Source organism: Rhea pennata, chromosome 1 (assembly GCF_028389875.1).
Source record: "Rhea pennata isolate bPtePen1 chromosome 1, bPtePen1.pri, whole genome shotgun sequence".
Classification (NCBI taxonomy): Eukaryota; Metazoa; Chordata; class Aves; order Rheiformes; family Rheidae; genus Rhea; species Rhea pennata.
The window spans coordinates 68,375,531-68,401,716 of NC_084663.1; the positions used below are offsets into that span (position 1 = coordinate 68,375,531).

The 26,186-nt window shown below is 39.7% G+C and overlaps 1 protein-coding gene across 2 annotated transcripts in view; it reads left to right on the top strand.

The window, feature by feature from the left end:
* Positions 1–26,186, top strand: part of CACNA1C (calcium voltage-gated channel subunit alpha1 C) — a 495,695-nt gene that overhangs the window by 350,827 nt on the left and 118,682 nt on the right. Inside the window, exons 5-6 of one of the 2 annotated variants that reach the window (XM_062590591.1) lie at positions 19,098–19,172; positions 21,153–21,243. In XM_062590591.1, the coding sequence (XP_062446575.1) occupies positions 19,098–19,172; positions 21,153–21,243 (166 nt within the window). The remainder of the gene's footprint in view (positions 1–19,097; positions 19,173–21,152; positions 21,244–26,186) is intronic. The other variant, XM_062590597.1, reaches the window with a different exon arrangement.

A 26,186-nucleotide genomic window follows, 5' to 3' on the forward strand; every position in this document is an offset into this window, starting at 1 on the left:
GTAATCAGGGTTACTAAGTAATCTTCAGAGTCTAGACTCTTTAGTCTTAGACTACTAAGTACTCTAAGACTTTCCCCAAATCAGGTTGGTTTTTTTGTGTGTGCGTGTGTATAAGCCTATGTACAGCTTACAGCTTCATTTGAGAATATAGGCTCAGTAATCATTTGATAATGAATTTATGGTTCATGGCCAGAATTTGATGGTCTGTGGCCTATAATAAGACATGGAAGGGTGTGGTGGTCTAATTTCAGTTCTTTTTAGACAGAACTCTTTCTTTAAAAAAAAAATCTGTAATGAGCTCTGAAGCTCTGATTGGTGTCCTTACATGAGGTCTGAGTGGGGAAGCCAAGGCCTAAATTGACAAACAACTTTGCTGAAGTCACCAGGAGGCCTTCTGTTGACTTCAGTGGGAATTGGGTCATCTTTATCACATCTGAACTGCCCGCTCCTCTTAGAGGCCTGCCTGTCAAAGGAAAGTGTAGCCACACTGACAAGGTAGTGTTGTGAAAACCTACCTTAGCTGCTTGCTGGTTTCAATTTTTGTTTTTAGCATGAAAATAATGCTACTTCAGCAAAAATGTTTTGCAGTAAGAGTAGCTTCATTGCAGCTGCCTTGGGAGGCAATCCAAATTTGAGCTAACAAACTCTATTTATAGATGGTGATGTTTAGAACTGAACAATAGTACATCTTCAGCTTGCTTTCACTTCTTCATATTCAGTTTCATAAGGTTAGTTTTGTAATGCATGGTTAATAAGAATTAGTCCTGTTATGTCTCACAGCTTCTCTAGAGTTTCTCTTAGTTGTCTGTTAATGAAAGAATTACATGCTAGTAGCAAGCTAACGTGTTACCGATTTCTTTTCCAAACCATTAATGAATGCAGTGTCTTGGTGCCAAGTATCAGGTCCAAGGGCAATAGTTGTTAATCAATCCCTGCTACAAAAAATACCATTTTCTGTGACACTGTGGTTTTGGATCACTTCATCAGTTTCTGTTACGTGACAGACCAAGCTTGAGAACAGATGTCTGCCATGCCTGGTACTATAGAGTAGAATTGCACCTCTGTTGAGAAGAATCGCTCAGCATGTGAAGGAAGGCTGTGGACTGATGCTGGCCAGGTACTGGGGACAACAGTCATGCTAACAAAAGTCTCCGCAGAACAGAATGGCAGAGATCAAGCAAACAGATCACTCCATGAAACATATTTTTCTATTCCTCTGATATGTATGCCCCTATCTAGAAGAGGATGTTTATAACAGTATTCTTCTTGCATCTGTGGCCTGCATCTGTGAATGCCAAATTAATCTAAATAGCTTCTGCATCAAAATGGTAAACTGTTAGTGACACTAAAGCACTGTTGCTTGAGCAAGCAGTAACCCCTTGCCCCACCCCAAAGCCATTAAGAATCCTTGGGTGCATGCTGCACCCAGGAGAGTTTGATTTCGGCCTTTTGTATTTCATAAAGAATAATCCTTTTCTTTTCCAGTAGGCTGCTATATTTACTTTCGTACAGTCACCGGTATCATATTGTTCAAGCCTTATTGTATTTCTTGATAGTTCTGAGTTTCAGCCTTTATTCACGTGACAAGGCTTATAGTACTTTCAAAGCGAAATAGGTTGCAGACACCCTATCCTAAAATGTAATACTCACTTCACTGACTGACAGCTTGTCTTTCATATATTGTATCTACCTATATACACATCTTACATATCCTTCTGCCTACAAACATACCTTCTACAGAGTAGCCTCAAGCCACTTCTGTGCTGGAAACCAGCATTTGCCTGGTGCCCACCAGTACAGAGCAGCTCTGAACAGTCCTTTCTGCTCTCCTGAAGCTGAGTCACAGTCCAGGCATACAGCTCATGAGGCTTGATGGATCTGCTAGAAAATTAGTTGAAAGAACACTGTGTAGCAAAATCAAACAGAGAAGTGGAGGTGCTTTTCTTAATGGCGTCAGCTTAAGATAATGCCATATAAAGAGTGCCACAAGTAAATGATGGGGGTGGGGAAGGCTGTGTGTGTTATCTACTATGCTGAATGTTTTGGCATTCATGCCAGTGTTCAAATTCACTGGTAGAAGTTAGACTGAGGGAGAAAGATGGTATTCATTCGCTTCATCCAACCCATCTACAAGATAAGCTCCAACTATGTGGGACAGATGGCACAGCAATTAAGATACAATTGTAAATGCCCTCAGGAATTCCTTAGGCTTGATTCCCTTCAGCACATCTGAATCCCACCTGCTAGCTGTGCCAGGCTTCTTGGCATTGCATTGCTGAGACTTCTCCTGCTTCTCTTCTTGTGTTTAGCCCTCTCTGAAGGGATCAGATATCTGTTCAATTACTTCAGCGTTGTTATCTCTTGAGTCAATTTTAATCCCTGGTATCCTTCAGACTCACTGCTTCCTATCTTCAGTATAAGGTCCTGATCTTCACAGTGGAGTGTTACTGCCCCTTTCTTCACACACTTCAACATACTTTCTTCAGTGATGTGTGTATTAACAATGTCGACTTCTAAATTATCAACCTTAAGCCTTTCAAATAACCATTTACCGAAGCATATGAAGCAGATCAGACTTTCTACAGATGTTGTTTTACTTGTTCAACAAACTTTGCATCAGTTACAAGTCAGTGCAGTTACACATGCATTAATGCTCAGGAGCACTTGGGCACTAGCATGAACTCTGACAATGGCTCACGCTATTACTTCAAAGAAGTCACTTCAAGCTTTGCTGCCTCCATTTCTCTAGTGTTTTGGAGGTTGTTTGGAGTTTTTTTTCATGAAGACCCTCAGAAGAGTTAAGCAGCAAGTAACAAGCATATATATATATATATATATATATATATATACACACACATATATATATATATAAAGCCAGAGTCTCAGCAAATGTAAGTCTGCAACTCTGAGATTCAGTAATTCATACTGTCTGGCTCTGGCCTAAGTAGTCTACCTGAATTAAATCATCCTGAACACAGGGAATTTATATTTCCATTCTCTTCTCTGTGCTTGGCTGCAGAGGCAGGTTTTGCTGTTTCCTATTCTGTAAGGAGAGCTGCCTGCCTCTCAGCACAGGAGTGGCATTCTGTAAAACAGAGAACACAAGGCAGAAGGGAAGAGAAATTCACTTGCATCCCCATTTGGTCTGATTGTCTCTGCTGATCCTTAGAAGTGCTGCAGGCCTCATGGCATTATCAGTCGTATTGTGTATGTGCCACAGCTTTCCTGAAGCTTTCAAAACCTGTCCTAAGTCTTAGTGGGTATTAACAGCCCCTAATGAAATGATCAACAAATCCAAGCACTACAACAGTGAGTACCTTGGAGGAGGAAAGTATGAGCAAGAAAGGTAAATGTAGCCTGAGCTGGACAATCTGTGCAGACTTTAACTGATACTTTCCACTAAAGAGGTCTTGGCATTCCTGTAAGGCAGCTTAATTACCTGTATGTCTCACATGCATTGAGGGGCATTCACAGAGCAAGCTGAATCCATCCTCTGTGTTCTGGGAAGTGGTAGAAATTTATAAAGCAGCTTTTCTTTATTGTTTGCAAACATGATTTCACCATTATGGCAGATATGAGGTAAAGAGGCTTCTGAGGGCTGTACGTGTTTATGATTCTTTTCTATGCCCTTTCCCTGATGAGCCCTTCGCAAGGGAAGAAAACATTAATTTGACAGAGGAGAGAAACACATGTCATGGCACAAAACAGATGCTGAGTCTCAAAATTACATGATAGAAAAGAGAATTCCCCCTCCTGTTACCACAGCAACCGGGAATTTGCCCTTTTTTTTCTTCCTAAGAATGGTCTGGAATGCATCTATGTTGCTGTGGGCAGAAACAGGAAACCTCCTTCCAAGCCAGATTCTCTTCCTATTGAATTTAATGGGAAAAACTCCCAATGACTGCACCGGAGTCAGGAAAAAAATGTGAATAGCCAGGCAGAAGTAACTTGACATTTCTAACTGCACAGATTTTGCCCTTCCTTTATTTCAGTCCTGTTTAGTTGCTGCTGTTTGTAATGCAAGTAGGACCCCATTGATGTCAGCAGAGTCCCTAAGTAGAACAGAGCCCGCTGGTTGGCCTGATATCTGATAACAAAGCCATTCTATGATTCAAGAAAACACATTTTCTTTAATTAAGTCATATCTTAGGCAGGTGTGTAAATTCTATGAAGAGCTGATCTGCAAGTAGTTTACCCTAGAAAAATTCAAAGCCTAATCATACTCCAGGATTCTCTTGTAATCCAACTGATGGCTGTAGATAATGAGGTTTTCATGTAATGTAACAGAAGTAATAGTGGAAATCAATGTGTTGCCTATCAAAACTATCTAAGAGTAGTTTAAAGAGTATGTTGGATGGTGAAAGGTACAGCAATTTTGACTGTACGTGCAGGTTTATGTCTCAAAGTGGGAATGCAGAGGTGCCGACATGAAGACAAAAAGTATAGAAATACAGGCAAGTTCTAAAACTTCTAAAAGTCTAAGCTGCTTAAAAAGAAACAAACTTCAGTTTTCATTTTCCAAGCAGTTTTTGTAGGACCTTAGTGATCTTTGGAAAAGTTATGTCTGAGTTCACTGTCCCTAATGAATCAACTGTGACCTAACCTTTAGACAGACTATGTATTTTGTATTTCACTTAAAAACAATGTTTCTTGTGAACAGCAGCATGTTGTCATGACTAGGGCTTAATTCTGGGCAGTATATTTAATCTTAGGTTTGCAAGGTTTGACTTCCCTAGGAGAAAGCAATTTTGAGAAAGAAAGGAAGTTTTCAGATGCAAAAGTAAAAAGAAGAAATGGGACTTCTTGGACCATTAGAACTTTTGGAAAATCTGCATCTTCCAGGGAAGCGTTTCGTGCTTGTGAACATCAGGCCAGAAATAAGGAGAACAAGAGAGTCAGTAGTTCAAAACAGGAAAAGAGAAGCATTTGAGAGCTCCAGAAGTAGAAGCCTCAGTTCTTTTAATTTTTGAGGCAGAAGTAAATAACAGGATTTTCACAGACCTGGTTAAAGCGTAAATTTTCAGGATCACCTAAAAAGCTGTTGGTCCAGTTTCTGTCATGAAATTCAATGGGGAAATTGCACAGCTAGGGAATTAACATGGAAGATTCCATGTGAAAAATGAGTATATATCCAAGACATCCATTTTAACTTCAGTCTTGACCATTACTTCCTTTTAAACACATGCTTCTGACTCTACAAGCAAAAAGGCAGTGTGCTGGGTTAATTCTTGTCTCTTGTTTAACGAGAATGCATTGAAGTAAGTCTGTTGACAGCAGTTCAACTCACCTTGATTCATTCAAGTTTCATCCTCTGCAGAATTAGTTCAGTTTTTTAAATGTGTATATGGAAGGACATGGGCAGCTCATCTGTGACAGCAGAGTACAGCTTGATATTTTAGAGGATTTTGGCTATTGTTAAAAAAAAAAAAAAAAAAAAAAAGAGGTTCTCACATGGATTTTTTTAGGTCATCTAAGCAAAAGCTGTAAGAGGCACAGACTGGAAAATGAAACCCATATCAATTTAGTTCCTCCAAAACCAGCTAGTGATTTGAGAATGATATGATACAACCCAGTTGCATTTTGCTTTTCATGCATAAATACAAGGAAATAAAAACCAGTGTTGTGAAATGATTTATTATCTGTCAAAACCTCATCTATAGACAAAGAAAGCACAGTGTCATCTAGTTTTATCATTGTCCACTGATGTGGAAAATAATCATCTGGTAACTAAGAAAAGACGAGCTTCAGTGCCAACAATTGTAGGCGTTTTGCAAGGGCACTGATAGGTACTTCACAAGGAATTTAGTAGCTGCGATAGATTTATTCTCTTTCACCTGGAGACAGAGGGGGAAAAGAAGTGCTTCCTAGTGTTCACTGTACTTACCCAATTCTTCTAGAGAAAAAAAAAATTCTATATATTCAGTTGCAGGTTCCAAAACATGGTTTGCTTGCGTAGGAGTGACAGCAGTTCCCGACTGCATACTGTGCCCAGTGAATGCTCTAGCAAACAGTCCTGGTGGTATTTTTGTATCTTTTCATCTTTTGAAGTAGCTCATAGATTACTCCTAATACAAATAGCTATGTTGGAGTACAGTTACTCAAAGGCTTGTCAAAGTAAATGATGAGTCAGCTTTGTCTTTGCTTTGTGACACAGAGTGGCTAAGGTTGCAAATAGCCACATAGGTTTGTGCTACAGATGTCTAACTGGAGTGCCTAGAAAAATGGACATTGGATCTTACATGGAGTTGAATCACTCCTGCAATGCTTAGGCAAAAGTCTGTTGAAGGTGCTAGGCGTTTGCCTGGGTAAGGACTTGGGTCCTGATCTATCTCATCTGAGGTCAATAATAAAATGCCCAAATGTCAGATCTTGAGAATGCTGTGCAGTGTGAGGTCATGCTGCACCAGCGGCTGCAGTGTGCTCACACATGACTTCAGGATTGTGCAGCTATTGTCCTTTGAAGGGAGAGCATGAGATATCTGTGATCTGAAATTACTTACAGGACCAAATAGTCCAGATCATAATGTTTGCCCCAGTACATAATTCCACTGTCTAAAATGAAGTTGTATTAGTCATTAATTTGACCCACTGTCTTTATTAGCATTTTGCTTCCATACTTGTTTTTAAGTGAATGTGGGATTGTGCCCTGAGAAGCTTTTATATTCTAAAGTGGAAAAATGACAGATAAAACAAAAAGAATGAGAAGGCATAATGACCCTCTATGGAGCTGCAATAGCAGAGTACCTGGGGCAATTATGTTCAGCTCTATAGGTGAAAAAATTAGCATGTTGCCATTTTAAAAAGTCTGTGAAGTAACAAAAAGGATTGTTTTGAATGGAATACTTGTTCTTTTGCCTCCTATTTCATTGATGTCAACAAGACTATGATGCCAACATTTGACTTTTTCCCTATTGGAATAAAAATAAAAATGAAAATTTTCCCTACTGACTCTCTTTAGATCTTGCTTTCTTTTCTTCTTTTCAGTGAAAAAACAGGGCAACAGTAGGGCCTTTCTCCTTGATTGCTTGTCTTCCTCTCCCTTTCCAAGAGAAAAAAAGAGGAAACACTTACAAAGCAAGATAAAATCAGTTTTCTTAATTAAGTGAAATTAGAAAGTTTGAGTTTTAACTTATGCTTAGAAATATTTCACCTACAACATCTATTTTTTAAAATATGTATACAAGTTAATATTTGGGGAGGGAGAAAATTGTTCAGGTTCTTACATGGAGAAAATGTTCTGTTTTGTTCAGAGAAAAAGGCACAGAAAGGTTTAATGATTTTCTCAAGATCACCCTGCCCCTCAGTGTCAGAGCCCAAATAGTCTCTCACACCATTGTTCTGCCCTCTAAACCAGAATTTTGACCATGGATTGTATCAAATAATGTATTTGAAGGCTTTATCAGGATGTGTTTGAACTATTTTCCTTCTTTGGGAATTCACTGTAATCATCTTAATCACTTTAATAGATACAGTTTTCTTGTTCCCCTGAATGAATGGAGATTCACTCTGTAAGGTAATCAACAGGTTTGTTTGTAACTAGTAGTATAATCTAACAACCCAGATTTAACCAAAGAGCAGTATTTAGTTTCATCATTACATAAATTTCACAATTTCCTAGTTTCTCCTTCTCCCTTTCTGGCTGAAAGGAAACTTTGATCATAGAACAAAATGCAAGCAACCATTTGAACACCTCCTCCCCTTTCTTTCCCTGGTGGTAGTTACTGCCAAGGGTGGGTAAATCCTATCCAACCAAATGGCATATAGAAACAGTGTAGCTCAAGCCTGCTTTTTATGTCCAGGCACAGTATGGAGAAAAGGACTTGTTTCCTTTGTTTGAATGGAGAGCAAAAGAATCATAGAATCATAGAATCAGTAAGGTTCCTCTCTAGTGGTCCCTTCCAAAAAAGAAGAAAGAACTGCTGGTAGTCAGAAATCCTCAGGACAAAGCTGTGGCCAGTGCTACAGTATATAACTCTAAAGTGTTTGTTTCAGCTCGGTATGAGGCTTGGTCTTGTTTGGTGAAGCAGAAAATACCTTTTTTGGAAAGTAGCACAGAGTAACTCACTCATTTGGGAGAGGTGGGCCAAATGCAGATATGTGTCTAACTCCAGCAGCCACTTACTGAGTGAGTGCTGATGAACAGAGAAGGCCTAGAGGTAATTAACTAACTCTGAAACCACAAAGAGCATCTATCAAATCTTCTTTGCCATTGCTGGTCCTGTTATGTGGAGGAAGGGAGGGCCGTGTGGAGAGCAAACTCCAAAGCTGTGCTAATTTTTGCCTCTAGTCTCAATTCTTCTTCTTATCCCCTTACAGCCATCAAAAACTACATAAATTAGGTAAGCTTCTAGGCTGCTATAGTTCATGCTTGGGGAAAAGCTCTGCCTGTAAGATCCTCTGTGACTGAAGTAGTTAAGTGGTGATCTACATGCACTCTGCTCTCTAGCAGCTGAGTATCTGGCTTGTGTTGTTCTTGTACAGTTTTTCCAGCTTCTCCATTCCCTTGCTCTGTTAACCTGGAGTGTGAACAACATTACACTGAGAACTGCTGGAGCATGAAATGTGACAAGCTACAGCATATAGAAGCTGACATGAATGTTGATAGGGCATTAAGTTTATCTACTATAAAGGCTATTTTCCTAGCAACGTGTGTCTGGTGAGGTAACACCTCTGTTTTGCCTGCTGGAAGAGAGACTTACATTGATGTAGGAATCCTGTCTAATACTAGTATGTCATAGATAAGTATCTTTGAAGGTGAGGCTTTAGAGAGAGACCATTGTTTATATGGTTGGGGAAGGCACCTTTTTGCAAATAGATTAATCTTCATCTGCCGCATTAGGATGTGCTTCATGGAGCTGTCCTTACTTATCCACTGACCTGGTGATTCCACTTCTCAAGAAGGGACAGTAAAGGAAACAGTCTGTGAGAAAATTGCTATCACTATACTTTCTGGCATGATGTGCTTTATTTCTCGTTGTTAGAGAGATGTAGAAGGCATTCAATACCAGGGTCTCCACAGAAAATTATAGTAAGAAAAGCCACAACCTCTAAACTGACTGTTTATACAGCAAGGCCATTTTTTAAAGTAAATAACTAATGTGTATTCTTAAATCTTTATAAGGGCACTTAAAAAGTGTTTTTCAAAACTGTTCCTGCTGAGGACAACCAGAGATCAGCATATGAAAACCAATTATCATTGCAGATTTACCAATTATCATTGCAGATTTAATCTTAAAAGTCTCTTCATTGAGAAGAAAGCATTAATGAACAGGACCAACAGCAGCTGAAATCCTAAAGACTTTTTAATGTGGTATAAAGAACTGTCAGGAGAGAGGCTGTGGTGTTCAGCAGTGATGTCTGAGGGACATGGAGCATGTATCTGGCGTTAGGAGCAAGTGTTGGGGGTGAAAATTAGTTGTGTTACAGTAGTGTCAGCTGAGATCAAAGCCACAGTGTGCCTGGGACTGTATACACAAACAAAAATATGTATTTACACAGATAAAAGACATCTTTGACTCCAAGAGTTTGCAGTCTCAGCAAGCAAAAGACAACATTATAGTTCCTTTCTTTTTCCCAGGAAACTCAGGCATAGATAATACAGATGGGATTCAGCTTCCTAAACATAGTCATCTAATACCTATTTAGACACTTCATGGTACCCAAGAACTTTATTTTGGACTGACAGATAAATACAGCACTGGGGGCTTGCCCCCTTCTGCTGTGATAGTTGAAAGGGCATCCTCCAGGCAGGGAAGTCAAAAAGGGTGTCTGAAAAGGCATCCAGTGCCTTGGTAGAGACAATCGAATGTAGTTTGTCTGAAGACACATAGAAAAAAATTTGTCCAAGTAGGAACTTCAACACAGATCTTGTAAGCAAAATGTCTTAGAAATGTTCCTGGTAGATAGAGGAGTGTGATGGTACCCACTTTTACAGAAATTGTTCTGATCAGGGCTTTTTTCCCCCCTCAGTGTAAGTGTGTATTCATTGTGACCAGCCTACCTATCTTTCTTCCCTGTTGCATTTTGTATTCCTATCTTGAAGATTCACATACAAGAAGATCAATACTGAGGCCTAGAGCAAGTATTCTTGGACCCTAATCAAGAGTTGTGTGGGGATTGGGGCCAAAGTGGAAAGTCTCTAAGAGGTCCAGGACAGGCTGGAGGAAGCAAGAGTTGCATCAGCAGAGTTTCCCCAGGGAAATAGTTGCATCCTTCACTTTCCCCACACCTGACTGCAGGGCAGCATGAATAGTCCATCACTTGCTTGAGCATATTCACAAACAAGTACAGAAGAGGGCAAAGGTAATAGTATTGTGTTTTAAATTCAAGTAGGGTTAGAAAACTGACCCCGCAGCTGTAATGGCAGTGTGACGGAGCAGTGCAATGAGCAGTAGCTGATGGGAGGTCTGTGATGCTGTGATATTCCTGAGGCAGACTTTAAAGACAAGGAGTCTGGGTGACATTACACAGCTGAACTGTATGTATACTACTGAACTGATAGCCAGTGTTGGCACGGTTGAAAAGAATAAACAGTTGTGAATGGCATTCAGCCCTATTCAGTGTTTTGCTGAGAAGACTAGGAAACTTGTTGCAAAACCTCAGTATAGGCATAACTCTAACAGAGAAGCAGTCAAAGTTCTGCTCTGTGACTCCTCACTTACTCTTTATTGGGTGAGAAACTTCCTGTCTATGGCAGTACTCTCTGCTAATAAGATAAAAATCTCCAGTTGTGTTTGTTCCTGGGAAGAAATGCAGGTTCCACCATCCCAGTTATCTCAAGAACAATATTAAGCCCAGGGGTCGGGGGGAGGGGAGGGAAGAAGGAAGGAGAATGTTTCCAGCTGGGGAACTGAACTGAAAGTAGCTGTGTCACTGTGTCTGCCTGCTGGTTACAGCAGCTCTTCAGTTAGCAGGACAGTACAGATAAATCAACAGATCTGGGAAATGGCCTTTCATATTTTGAGTCCTACATTTAAATTCCACTTCAGGGGTCATGCATGTTCTTAGGGCTGCTTATATCCTTATTTCCATTTATATGACCACAGCATGATGCAGCTCACTTTTACTTATCTGTTTGAGGAAGGACTATATTCAGAGGTGTCCTTCTAAGTAGACAGTAGAGGATCATAGGGGATCCTAGGACAGGTAACATAAGAGTTACTGGATATCAGAATGGGGATGTTACCAATTGCATTAAAACCCACATAGCAAAGGGGTTTATTGTTGGAATGGAGGTGCAGCGGCAAAGCTATGTGACTCCTCACAGATGTGCAGATCAAAATATAAGTGTATTATCTAGCTATTTGAAGAACCATAAGCAGAATAACAGGGGCATGTCAGGTCACGAATGAGTTGCTTTAACACAGCTGTGTGAGGGAAGCTTGTGTAACACCTCCCTACGTTAAGCTTAACTCAAGCTGTTGTTATCGGTCCCTCACTCTTTCTGAATGCTAAAAGTATATGCAAATTAAAAATCTATTATTTCAAGGCTACTAGAAAATGCCCGTTTCTTTGACTTGGAGTAATTGACCTATTCTCAATGTACAAAAGTGTTGATTACGTATTTGACAAGCTGATCTTAAGGGCAAAATCCTTTAACTTGAAATTTTTACTTACCTCCTGGCTGCACAGTAGCACAGCCTGCCCAGCTAGCATGTCTCATGCTTCTGACTCATGATATTGTGATAATAGTGTCTAGTATCAGACTAGTCATTATGTTAGCAAGTGTCTGAAAGAACACCACATGCAGCAGCAGCACACAGTCACAAGCATTTTATTTACTAATCACAGAAGAAATGTAATAGACTAAGGTTTAAAAACAGAGTTTTGTGGACATTTCAGAACAGGAGAGGTGATTTCTATTTCTGATTGTGAAGTTGAGTAGAATATTCAGTGTGATCAAAGAATATAACTCAAGAATAACCTACATCTATCATGGGTGTTACTGTTCCTGTTGATCAATGAATTGAATTGCTTGGTCAATTGCCATCAGGAAGGCATCATCCAGAAGGCTTCTCACACAACCTACTTGAATACTGCTATTAGAAAATGTCTGTGCTTGCTGGGTCTGTCAGGTACTGCATGTGCAACATGCCTGCTCAGATGGACAGCGATCTGCTGCTCTCTTTTCCTTGATAATATTAATGCTGAAATATTTTGAGCAAGTCACTCCCAAACTGAATCTTTCAACTTGCAGAAAACATAAACTGCTATTCCAACTTGCAGGGTGGTATTTCAGATAAAAATATTCAGTCACTGTTGTTCGTTCGCACAGCTTCTTCAGGTATGGCCCAACATCTGTCCAGGTGACCTACCTGTCCTTTGAAAAAGTACAGCTCAATTTCTGTTTCACATTCATTTTTGTTTTCTTTCTTTCTTTTTTTTTTTTTTTTTTTTTTGGGGGGGGGGGGGAATGTTCTACTAACAGGGGCCAGCCTCCAGGAGAATAGTTTCCTTCCTCTATACTGGATGTAGTCCTTAAACAGATCTATGTTAAACTATTTCTCTGGAGAGAACACATACAACCCTGCAGCTAGGAAACTGGCTTCAGCAGGAATTTTACCTGAACTGAGCATGTTCCTCCCCAAAATATATTCATAGTGGGCTAGTGGACCATGGCTCCCATCCACTGCACCATTCAGACAGAAGTGCAGTCCCTGCTGTCCTGATGTATCCTTTTATGCACTCTATCTCACAAACCTTGAACCACTCACTGAGTTTTCAGATGTCACTCACCTTGAAATGGCTTGTGACAGGCAGGAATGTCATAAAACTGCTAGAGCTGCATCTCAGTCACTTTGAAGCTTAGCAGTCTTGGTGGTAAGTCAGCACTCCCTGGAGAGTTTCTGATGACCTAAGCATATCAAGTTGGAACAGGCTTCTGCAATTTTTTGCTTCTCCTGAACTCTGCAGGGAAGGCAGGTTCACAAGGCTGTAAACTGAAAGAACAAAGATGCTTCTGCTGAAGTATGGATCCTCATCATACTTACTGTTCATTAGAGTTACTGATTCACCACCCAAGTGTGCATCTGTGTGGATGGGCAGATGCAGAAGTTTTCCCATGTACAGGAGTTTAAGGACACATGTGACCTGCTATAAAAACACTTCTGTACTTGAAGCTTGTGGCTGATTATTGACATTAATAACAATGCTAGTGAGCAAAGTATGAGAAATGTCATGATTATTTGGGGATAAAAATGATCAAAGTGAGGGTTTTTTTTTTTTTTTAGATGTTAATCACACTTAAGGTTGGTGTATTGGGGTCCTTTCTGTAATTGGTTACTTTGTTCATAAGAAGAATTTTTTTGTATCATTTCCCATTACATTATGCACAGCTCTTGGGCACCCATTTCTGAGGCACTGCCAGATCAACCTGCAATAGCAGAATCCTTCTGACTTTTATGCTGGGATTTCTGCTTTGCCCAGAGCATCACAAGCTAGGATATCCAGAAAACATCCTATGCTCCTGCTTGTTGAATCCATGGACCATTATGCAGGGTGGATTCAAGCACAACTGATGGCATTACTTCTTCTCACATCTTCCTTTGCTGAAAACCATAAGAATACAAAGGTGTCTTGTGGAATGATTCAGAATGTGGTGTTCTGATTTGTTCACCATCACAGCCTACTGTTGAAAGAGTTGTAGATACTCAGTTGTTTCACTTTTCCTTTTTTGCTTTCTTCTTTCTTAACTTTTTTTTTTTTTTTTTTTTTTTTTTTATGAATTGCTCCAGAATTCTTTGGCAAATCAGAAGAGCTGCTTAAAAGCATTAGAGAGGCACCAGAAGGTTAGGCTATAAACTATGTCCTGGTCTATAAATGCCTTGTACTTTGTCCAAGTAGTTGTTCCTAATGACAAGGAAAATGAAAAACACAAGTCATTTATCAGACTAGAAAATTGGTTCAGGATGTCATGGAAGGATCCATATTCAGAAGAGAGGCATCTTTTACAATTCATTCTGGTGGCAGCTCTGTCACCCTGTGACCCAGCCCATCTGCTGTTCCTGTGCTCCTTCAGCTGCATGGATTAAGCGAGTTGCTTCCATAGCTCTTGCAGGCAGATACTCCGCAGAGCGCTGAGTGGGCTCCTAATATGGACTCAGATGTTAGCTCAGCAGTACAACCAGTTCTCCAGGGAGAGTGCTCGTTTGCCCCTTTTAACGGAGTTATAGGCTGCTTTCTGGAAAGTCTGGTTTTGAGTGAGAGTCCTATATCCTGTGCATGTGAGACATTTGAGATACCATAGGTTAGGCAAAAAACACCTCTGCAGGGAAGTGGGGAGAGGATTTTAAGTTCTTCCTTTCAAATACAGAACAGTATACATTTAAGGCTTGTGACAGCCATCCCTTGGGAGAAGTTTAATTGTGTCCGTTATGCAGTCTTCTGTGTAATGTGTGTTTCACTCACTGGCTGAAATGAACAAATATTTATGGAACACTACATACTAGTGTCAATATTATTATGAAAAGAAGAAAAATAGTTGCTGTTTAAAGTAACTGTGAAGTTTGACTACAGTTCCAGCGAGAGTAATTAGTGGCAAGGTAATGCATTCACAGGTGTGCAGTAGTCTGCATGTTTTAATGACAGATCTGGCTGGCACAATTGAAACATTCCTCTGCCTCTCATATTCCTTGTTGAGTATGGTGTAAGATCACTTAGCCCATGTGTTCCTTCAACATCACAGGATGCATATGTGCTTATGGTGAGGCTCTGGAAGGGGAGGAAGCCATGTAAAAATAAGTCTTATTACATGGAAGATAAGTATTTTAAGTTGTATTGTAAAATCTGTAATTTAAACATAATCAAAATGTTTGATATACAGTACTCCCTCTCAGAATCGGCTATACTTCCTACTTCTGCTCCATTCGTAACTGCATTGCATCAGTCTTTTGTGATGCAGTCCAATACCCAGCCTGGTTTTACTACCATAACAAGCTCTGTTACTACATACTAGGTACTCCATCTTTGCTACTGATTTACTGATGTCACAGTCTTTTTACCTAAAGCTTTTTTCTGTTTGATTGAAGTGGGTGCAACTGGCAACTGCTTCATGGCTCTTTATTATTGTTCTAGATCCTGTGGACAACATGTAGTGAAAGTACATATCTTCTTCTTCTGTTTGCAAGTCTTCTTCTAATTGCAGTCATTTGTACATATCCCTAAATTAAGTTATGCAATGTATATATACTGTAATGGTGTGTGTATAATACTTCCTGTGTGGACATTGGCCTCTGAGCCCTTGATAAGCATTTTTCACATATTTTCATCATTTTTCTGGAATTTTTTTTGTGCTAGATTCATTGATCCAGTCTATCTAACTTTGGAAGGTATGTAACTACCAAGATCCACAGATAATTCAGATTCCCCTTTCTCTTCTGTAGAAGCTTCCCCAATGCAGAATGCCTTTTCAAAATAGAAACCCCCAAAGTGTTCCCCAGTAATAGCTAGCATATTTTTCTGCCAGAATCAGGAACAAATCTAGAGAAAACTAGTCAGATATCTCTGATAGTTTGCCTTCCACATGCTGCTTGCATGTAAGAACATACTCACTGGTTGTTACTAAGACACTGTATGCATGGAGCAGAATGAAAGCTGTGTCTTATTTAAATTAGTGAATAAGTTGAATGAGTACAGCATTTCCAAAACAGGCAATGAGAAGAGGAAAGCTAGGCAATATTCATATATTAATTAAAATGAGAGCTCTCCACAGAAAAAAAAAAAGATGAGTTGATTGATATTCTGACATCTGCCCATAAACTGATTCATGAAATGATGGGAGTGAGAGGCACCATGGGAAGCAGGGTTCTTACTGGAGACAAAGTCATTCACTTGATGCACATTCTGTTAAAGGAAGCAGCCTGGATACTGTAATTTATTCTTGTTGTACTTGATAGAAAAAGAAATCTTAAGTCCCAGCTGGAGAATTCATGGGACTTCTTTGCTCTTTAGATTTGCTTTATAGTTCTTCAGAGTCTCGCTTGGGAAACATTAGCATCAGTAATAACTATAGTACTTAGCACTTACTGTAATGCATTTCATCTGCAGATCTCAGAGTTTTGCAAGGTGAGCGCAGAATTGTAATCCCCATTTTAGAGAAAATGGACACATATCTAGAAAGAGTTGATGATATGTCCAAGGTGACACAATGAGATGAGATGGTAGCAGAGTAACATCAGGTCCTTCTGACATCAAACACCAGTGGAGGCAAAATGAGTGATTTAGCCCCATATTTTGCAGTGTACTTCAATACCACTAGAAATTGGAGTGTGCTGTCCAAGTGAGCACATCAGAAAAAACAGTCAAGTGTATTATTCCCATCTCAATCTGAAAACCAGGTACAGGTCTTTTTTTAGTACAATCAACACATTTGTACATGTTGGGTAGCCATACTGTTTCAAGTCAGGTATCTAACCTAAGGGCGTAAGTTAAATGCCCAGGCTGTCCATATAGTTGATGGAGCCATTAGAAGGTCTTTCATAAAACTTGTGATAGGAACCTATCTGCCTCTACAGCCTAACTCAAACAGCTAAATCAGAGGCATAAAGTCAGGCAATGTGAAGAGCCTCTGATGCACATAGTTCTAAAACTAATGCAAACTCATTTAGGCACATGTGTCCCATGAAAATCTGTGAAAAGTAAATGCTTTATCTGCATTTGTGGATCTGGGCACCCTTTCTCTGAGCTGCTGCTTTTCTGGGTCTTAAATTATCACAGCAATTGAGAGAAATTCAGCACTTGTGATTCAGTAAGTGTGACATCATTATAATCTATGGGGATACATCTGAAAATTTGAATTGCACGACTTCTACTGCTCTGATGAAAACAGTGTCATAAATGCAGGTGCAGCAGTGATAATGATATTTCTGAACTGGGAGCAACTATTATTCTCTAAGTCTGTAAAGGAAAAAATTATCTCAAGATTACACAGAAGGGTATTAGCTTTTTGTTTGAGTGGTTGACTGTCTCTTGGCAACCTGCTGTCTAATAATTTATTTGCATGTCCATGGGGCATTTGGTTGGTGGAGGGACATATGTTAGTGCAAGAGCAGAGCTTGTATCAATGCTTGATGCCAGTAACATGGAACACAGGCTCTCAAAGGGTCTTGCATGTCTGTGCTATCTAACCAGTCACAGAATTCAGACTGTTTGTCCTTATTTCTGTCTGCTGGGCCTCAGGGCTAGAATTAACATAACAGGAAGCATTTCTTAAATTTATTTTTAAGGGGGTTGCTAGATAGCATTTGTTACTGCTTTAGTTGCTGCAGGAGTGCTATGTAGGTAATACGAAATTGGAGTTTAGATAGTCCAGGAGAGAAAGTCTGTATTCAGAAATGAGCCACACTGTGGAGAAAATTAAGAAGTGCAAACACTTTAGAAGCGACTGTAGAGAAAATATAAAGCCTAGTGGTCCTTATGTTTTGTATTCTCTTGAAGCCATGAGATATGCCATTTCACGCCTTTAAAAATTTGTCTCACTTCTCTTTAAAAAAATTGCACCAAGATTTCCAGTGCTAAGTCACTTTGTGTCTAGGTGGGAGGGAAAAAAAGCATTTATCCCATTCCTGCTTTTGTCTCTTTATCCCAAATGGCAAGGAGGAAGTGCCCGTTGTGATTGCATAGTCTGTATAGCGTGGTCCCAAACATAACTCTGCTCTGGACTAGAGCCCACCATTTAGAAAAACATCTCCTCCTGATTAAAACATTCCTGTGGTGGATTTGCCACCAGCATTCTTGGTGCATGGTTCCAGTAATTAATTACTCTGACTGCAAAAAATGTCTGCCCTGTTTCTAGACTGGAGCCTGGATGCAGGCACAAGGTCTGTGTCTGAGAGCAGAATCAGATAAGAATGCCATCTGGGCAGTATTTGGTCTACCTCCTCTCATATTCAGCCCTAGTTTGTACATACCTCTTCTGCAGCATCTTCTGTTTTCAGGATTTGTTATCTGGCTTGAATGAACTTCACAGCGTTAGTGCACATGATTATCCTCTGATATTGACGGTGTTAGGAAGTACCAGTAAAAATCAGCAATTGCCATGCTGAATGAATACCACATTTGGGAATGCAGTTCTGATCTCCTGTCTGTCCTGACCTTTAACTTCTAGCCCATGATTCCTCCTACACTTGATACCATCTTAATTCTTTTTATTGTCCTTAACATTTTATATCAGTGCATTATGCACTGAAGATAATAAATGCCAGTAAGGTGACAGTGAGCTCACAGCCTGAACCACAGGAATCTGATCAGCCCACGTGGCACAGCACCTGCATCCCTCAATTTAATTTGGCTTTCCAGACACAGAGTAGCAGTAAGATTAGGGAAATGCAAAGTAAGCTCTAAGACAGCTTTGTGCATACACCTCTGATCTATGTGGGTGGAGGACCTCTGTGTGTAATAAGCAGAGGATCAACATTAACTAAAGCTGTGAAAAGCCATGCAGCAGAAGGACATCAGAGGGTAAATGCCAAATGTAAACTCAGATGGAAATTGTGAGGCATAGTTTAGATGGATGCTGGTTTGGTTAAAGCAGTGTATCTGAATGCATGCTAAGAGTTGTTAATCTTTGTAGATGGGGAAAGACACAAAACTGTGGTCACACAAACAACTTTCCATTAGCAGTTCTGCCAGAGTTTCTTTATATGGGAGGAGTTTAGGAAGAAATACAGGAAATCTCTTTCAGAAATAGTCTGGTCTTGATTCTGGCCCTGAAGGACAGGGGATAACTTAGGGACAAATTGTGATTGCCTTAGTCTCTTTGATTTAGATACATCAGACAGTCAAAAAATTTGCTATTGATATGACTGGGGAAAGGATTTGGCCCATAACTTTAATTCAGCAACTCAGTGTTCTAAATATTCAAATGTAAAACAAAACAGAAAGCAAGGAACAATTGTCTTCTGATGAGCTCTGTTATAATACTTCATACTTCCATATACCTTTCATTCTGTATTTTTAATTCATGTGATGAAGTTTTCAGACAGAAATGGATGTCGTGTAAGCTGAGTTCCTTGTTTTTTTCTTTTGCCTGTCACTGGCTGCATGTTCTCTATTGATGTCTTGTTCCTGGTACTTGACACTGATCATCTTGTCTGTGAAAGGAAGCACTCCAGCTGGCTTGCCTGATAAGAAGAAAGGGAAGTTTGCTTGGTTTAGTCACTCCACAGAAACCCATGGTAATGTTCCACTGCACTCTGTGTCCACACTGTGTGTAACTGTGTGTGTTTATGTATCTCTATACATGCTTACTTACAGTGTATCTTCATATACTCATGCTTGCACATGCCTTGCTTTTTCTGTTGCTTGTGCAGTGTCCTCTTCATGCACTCAAGATAATAGGTTTTTCTTTAAATCAGTTTCTTGCTAGTGTCTTTAAATTTGTTTTCCATTTACAAACAAGCTCAAATGTCATTAAAGTGCTTTACCTCGTCTTTGAAGATGACTTGCCAAATATCAATTTTTTTTGCTGAACGGCTTAGACAGGGAATGTTAATCATAAATGTTTGTTTTTCATACAGCTTACCTTGTTCTTTCTTATGCATCAAAATATGAATTTATAGTTGATGTCTTAATTTTTCTTTGCAAACAGATAAGACAATTAAAACAGCTACTCTTTGTAAAGCAACAGGCACCATTAGAGTAGAATATTTCATGGCTATGTAGAGCCAAGGTAGTCCATTATTTCATATGGTCCTAAGAACACAGTGCAAGAACTTCCGATTTCCAAAGAGGCACTTTATAGGCACTTGCACTGTTGGGATAAAGGAAAGTTAGTACATTTTTAGGAGACATTTCTACAATGATATTTCAAATGCAGAAACACAGGACCTCTTTGGAAAGATTCTGATATCATTCTAGTTTTTAAAAGAAGACTTGATCACAAGGCCCATTAAACTTATGTCCAACTGAAATGCAAAGCCTATTTATTCTCCATTGTTTCCTTTTGCTACAGGGACCCACAAATAGATACACTCTTATTAATGAATAATGTATTCTGACAAGCTGCTAAAAGTGTCTCCAACAGCTAATAGTATGTGCTCTCAAGTCTCATTTGAGATCTATATCCAGTTGCTATTGCATGTCATGCTCTGAAGTTCTACCAGATATCTGAGAGATTTGCCAAACTTTTCTATTGTTCAGTTTGAAAGATTTTTTTTTATTATTTTGTTTGTGTATTTGAAAAGGAGGGGGAGGGGAAAGAGGATACAATATTGGAGTGTCATCCTTTGTCCTACTCTATGTTGAATGGTTTTATATTAAGGAGTTATTACAGCTCACCTCACAGTGTATAGGAGACCTGGGAGCAACAGGTGAAAAGGGAATTATGGGGGTCATATAATATACATAAGACCAAATATTCAGGGTTCGATAACACATGGGATATGTGACACCTCTCTGAATCCGAAGGAGATAGGTCTAGACCTAGGATTCCTTTCATTTGATGGCTATTCCATGACATTTCTATAAAAGCCTAGGAGACTCTTCCTAGTTCTTAGTTGATGGGTATCTTCACAAAACCTCTGCAAAGGTTCTTTCATTGGTAGTATCTGAATGGGTCAGAAACTCTGAATTCCCCTCTTATCCCTGCATGTCCAGTTTCTAAGTGTAAGGTTGAAGTACATTAATGGGTAGTATGTGGCAGATGAGCCACCAATATTATTTATGCAGTACATACTTTCAGGACAAACAGAAGACTTGTCTGAGTACCTGTCAATCTGGTGCTTTTTATTTGCACTCTCGCACTCCACTTATCACATAAGAGACTGAGGAGGGCAGTGAGGTGATTTGGCTAGTGCGAGTAAAGGGGCATTTTTTAAGTGTTCCACTAAGTTGAAGAAAAGCTTCTTTGTTGCTTCTCTAATTTTCAATGGTTCTTATTTTTCAAATTTTCAGGAACTGACTCTCAAAGAAAGAAAGCATCTGCTTCTTCCCCTTTTCTTTGGCATTTGGGTAACTTGTACATGTTCTTAAGCTCCACCTGCCCAGCCTGCCTTGGGCAGGGAGGCAGCAGGCTTGCCTAGCATATTGCTTACTGCTCAAGAGCTGCGGTTGAGTATCTTTTGATTAAGCCAGTTCCTTCACTGCCACATTTGACTAATAGGTGTGTTGGGTTCTAATGGCCAACCCTATCTTTTTCTTCCCTTCAACTCTTACAGTGAGCATGCCCACCAGTGAGACCGAGTCCGTGAACACAGACAACGTCCCTGGAGCAGATATTGAAGGCGAAAACTGCGGTGCTAGGCTAGCGTGAGTACATATACACAGAGATATGTATGTAGGGGCTGGATTGAGCTGGGAGGGTTAATATCAGGACAAATTTCAGGCTTTTTAAGGGGGAGGAAACTACACAGTGGGGGAAAGGAAAGAGTGCAGAAGGTCTATTGATCCTGGTTCTTTACCTTAATTTCAGTGTAAACTCACTCTGGATCTTAATGGAGAGACTCTGAGTTACAAAGATATAAATAAAGCACAGAATTCCCAAGATAAGCAGGGATGGTTTTGCATAATAGCTAAAAGAATAACTGATGTAAAAGTGTTCTTACTTAAAAGTTCCTCTTTAGTGATAGATAATCAAATCCAGCATATGTAGACCAAAAAGTGGAAATAACTGTTCTATTTTAATCTCTCTAATGATTCTTGTACATTTTATGGAGTCTTGCAATGGAAAAACACTAATGATAAGTCCCGTCCTACAGCCCAAATTATGCCTTTCAAGTTCTGAACACATCACTGTAGTGACAAAGAAATACGTCAGTTAGCAGGAGGTAATACCTCCTTGTAATTGCACCATTGTATGTACTGGACACTCAAAAATATGTGAAACAGCACATATGGAAGCATTTATACTTTACAGTATATTTTTTAGTGCCACAGAGAAAGAGGAGTCCTATTCTCTTTTGCATTACTTACTTAAACAAAAAATGGACTTTATGCTTTGGAGGAATATGTTAAGCCCTCCAAATTTCCTTGGAAGATGGACTAAGCACACTGCTGCTATTGCTTGAAGCATGTTGGAGTACTTTGAGGCACTGTTTTGTCCCTGGGGCATACCTGGAGCCCTTCAGTGCTGGTCAACTGCTGATCATAAGTACATAAGAAATGTTTTTGATCAGACCTGTGGTCCAGTTGGCCCAATGTTCAAGTCCTGGCAGTGGTAGGAGGGCAAATGCATGAGCCTGGACATTTCCTATGTTCCGTTCCCCTTTTACTACCCCAAATTCACATTCATTAGATTAAAGATGTTAGAAGGCACATTTCTGCCTATTCCCTTTAGTGGACATTTATGGACCTGTTGTCCATGGATTATATCTGATTCTGCTGTGCTGTCTGCCCCTACAACCTCCTATGGAAACAAGATTCCAAATTTCATTACCTGCTGTGTAGAAAAGTATTTGCTTGTATCTGTTTTCAGCTGATCTCTTACTAGTTTCAGTGAATGCCCTCTCCTTCTAATACTGTAAGTTTGGTGAACAACAGCTCTGCATTCAGCTTATACATCACTTTCATGACTCTGTAAGCCTTGATTGTATGTCCTCCACACACCCCTTGGCCTTGTCCTCTAAAAACTGAAGAGGAGAAGGAGATCGTATCTACATTACAGCATATGATATATGGAATATACTGTAAATTCAGTCTGCTCTGCTGCAAGTGACAGCCAGTGGCTTATGATCCCCCTGAGAAATTATTTATGATTGTTTTTCTTCACCTGCCTGCTGTTATCTACCTGCTGAGTCTGGCATTATAGTTTAGATTATGAACTCTTTTCTGAAGGAACCAGACTAAACCTACTGATAGTGCAAAGGCAGATGTAGCCCTCCTATTAGCACCCTACCAAGTTGCATATGCTCTTGTGGCATTATGGGAAGCAGCAGCTGGATATGTGACCACTCCTGTAAGGTGGATCCAATTTGGAAAACCATGTCTATTCTTCAGTTACAGTGCCTAACACAGTGGGTCCCCCGGGTGCTGCACAGTGCCAACAACAATGGCAACTGTTACTATAAGGTTGCATATATTTTTAATATTACAGCTTACATTCATTTGATGTCCTAAATCCCAAAGGGTCCTAAAACACTTTGTGGACTGTATATGCAGGGTTTGTTTTCAAAGCGTTAGAGTTCAGCCACCTTCAGGCTAAAATGTGACAGGTGTTTAAAAATATAAGGAGAAAAGGCACAAATATATAAGGAGATGTAGGAGGGATGGCTTGTTTTGCACTGAAACTGCATGGGGAATTTTGGCAAGCAGCACGTAATCTTAGCTGGAATGTAGCCAGGAGAGCTGAAGTTAAACCCTACTCTAAACATAACCATGACTTAGAACAGATTTTACTTAAAATAGACAAATGTATCCACAGGAGAATGACAGTATCACGGTCTGGCACAGTGATCACTATACCCGTGTACCTTGCTACCCTATGTTTCACCAGAGCATGACACGTAAGGTTCAGGGAGATAGACGTTTTCCTTGGCACTTTCCACTTCATTCAAAAATAGGTAGCATATAGTAGAGAATTGAAGTCTGTTATTGAGAAGGGGTTTTTTACTCCTTTCACAAGGACAATCTGCATTCTCAAGGCCCCACTGAGATTGTTTTTCATCTCAAAAAGATGGATGAGCTTCTTCCAACTAGGAAATGAATGGCTGTATCATTGTATTTGAAAGTTTGGACAGAGACACAAATTTTGCCAATGGTTCCTGCCTTTATAAAGTGTCTACTTCAGAGCTGTGGAGCTGAAAATTCTTCAAGGAAGCATAAATTCAAATCCATCCTGGATTTTGAGTCTTGGACTCTTTTCTGGTTTATTTACTGTATCACACATTCAAGCAGAGAGACCAGGGAGAACTTGTCTTTTCCAGGAAGTACTAAATCCTCTTCTTACTGAATCTTCAGTTAAACTTCCTATAAGCCAACATTTCTGCTGGAACATATAAAATGTGAGGATTTCAAAATTGCCTTGAATGAGTATTTGCCTTGTGTGGAACCTAAGAACATCAGAAATGGCGTAATGATTCTGATAATTTCAGCATTGCTCAAGAACAGGAATAATTCTTGTGTGAAGTTGCCTGAGCTTTTCAAATAATTTCCTCATCTAATATTGCTGACTTTCAGTGAGCATTAATAATTGTAGTCAAGCCATCATGATTTACTGCAGCTAAAGATTAGGCCTGGACTTTTGAGCAGTCATCTGCCCTCTGGATTTTGTTTTTGCAGTTGAAATGGCTAGACAAGATTTTTGTTGGATTGTTGAGTTCTATGTATTGTAGACAAATCTTCATTTTGCCAGCCTGCTAAAATCACCTAGTGGCCGTTGTCTTGGTATAAACACACTTTTTCCCAGAGAGCAGAAACTGCACTGGGAAGCTGCAACCAGATATGACTGAAGCAACAGGGAGATTTCAAGTCAAAGGTAATATATTTATTTATTTAGTGGCATCAGGCTGGAAGGCTGTTTAACCCCATCATGATGAAAGGCTGACCATACCATCCAAATGTGCACATGACAAAAAGAGAAAATGACCAGGCATCTAAAAGCAAAAACATTTGTATTGACGCTAACTTAGAATTACCAGTAGTTCTTTCTATTCTTATACAAAGCTGCAGAGCTTAGAAAGCATCTGTGAATGACAGAAAGATCTGTTTGAGAAGCCAAGCTCAAGCATCTCTTTTGGAACTGGACATCTCCCCTGACAGCCTTTCTCAGCTCCATAGACACATATACTGTGTAAGATCAGGAAAGTACCTCTCTAACACAAGCCATTTCCTACTGATGAATTGTCTCCAAAGAAGCTTTTATTTCTATAATATCTGTATTGTAGGAAGTGCCTTCATCAGCTGTGCAGTCTGAAGCAATGCCCACCTTCAAACCAGCAAAAGGATTTTCAGGAGGAATCTAAAAGGATTTCTATATTTGCTTATTCTGTAAACCCTGTTTTTTAGAACTAAAACAAAAAGTCCCTAACTCATGTTCATCACTTCTATAATGCCACTGCCATTGGCAGAGCTGCAGCAGACAGTAGTTCCTTTCCTAAGATAGGAATTAGCTTTATCAGGCTTTAGGGATACTTTGCATTTGAAAAGGGTTTTGTAGGGTTGTGCAGGACACTGAAAAGCATCCCACAACTTCCATGCTGTATCATCTCTGTCATGGTGTTGCCTTGTACTGCACTGATATCTGCCCTGTACTAGAAACGTAACAGCTTTTATCCTCAAGGACAACATTAATAAATGAAACTTTAACTTACTTCTTCTGTGTCACAGCTTTAATACTTTGTTGTCAATGGCACAATGAAATACTTTTCCTCTACAACAAGTATCAGTAGGATAAACCCAGACCTAGGAGGAATGGGTTTCTATATAGAGGATAGCCTTATAGCCAGGACTTACCAGTAGAGAGCAATTTCTTTGAGCCTCTGTGGTTACTGCTCTGCAGATCTTAGATTACTGAGGACAGGCTGTTGCTTATAATCAATAGTAATCTATTCTGTGCAGACTGTTGTTGTAATCTTCTAGTACACCAGAATGTTAATTTTCTAATACAACCATACAGATCTGAAGTGCCACAAAAGAACTTGCCTTTATGCATATGTATTAGCTAAAGAAAGACATTTGTGGAAGCTAATGATCCGTGGAGCAACATTAGAAAACTGAAGCACTTGAGCTCAAAATGAAAGAGAGCTTAAAATGATCTGCTTTCACTGAAACAATAAGCCACTTCTCATTTCACTTTGGCGAGGCTTTCCATACATTTGGAGGACAGTTCAATTGCATTTCCTCCAAAGGGGGTTAAAACAAGATAAGACAATATGAACTTTCCAACTGGAAACACAATGTCCTGAACATCCTATGAACAATGAAAGCTTTCCGTGGCAGCTGAACCATCAGTGATTTTCCCTTTTTGCTTTTCTGGGTGGCAAATTAGTTCCTATGCAGCTCTTACAACAATCAGCATGAGAGCTGGTGGTGAAGAGGAAAGAGTCAGTTTGCTTGCAGGTTTGTCATTCACTACTATTGCTGCTGGTTTTCCGCTAATGAGAAGATAGCATCCTTCTGAGAAGACAATGTGCCTATCACTTCAGGATCAATGGTAAGAAATCTCTGCCAAAAGCTCTGAAACCACTGCTGACTTTAGCAGGAAAACACACGGGATCAGCCCCTGTGTGTTAGCCTCAGCTATTGCTCTTCCATTT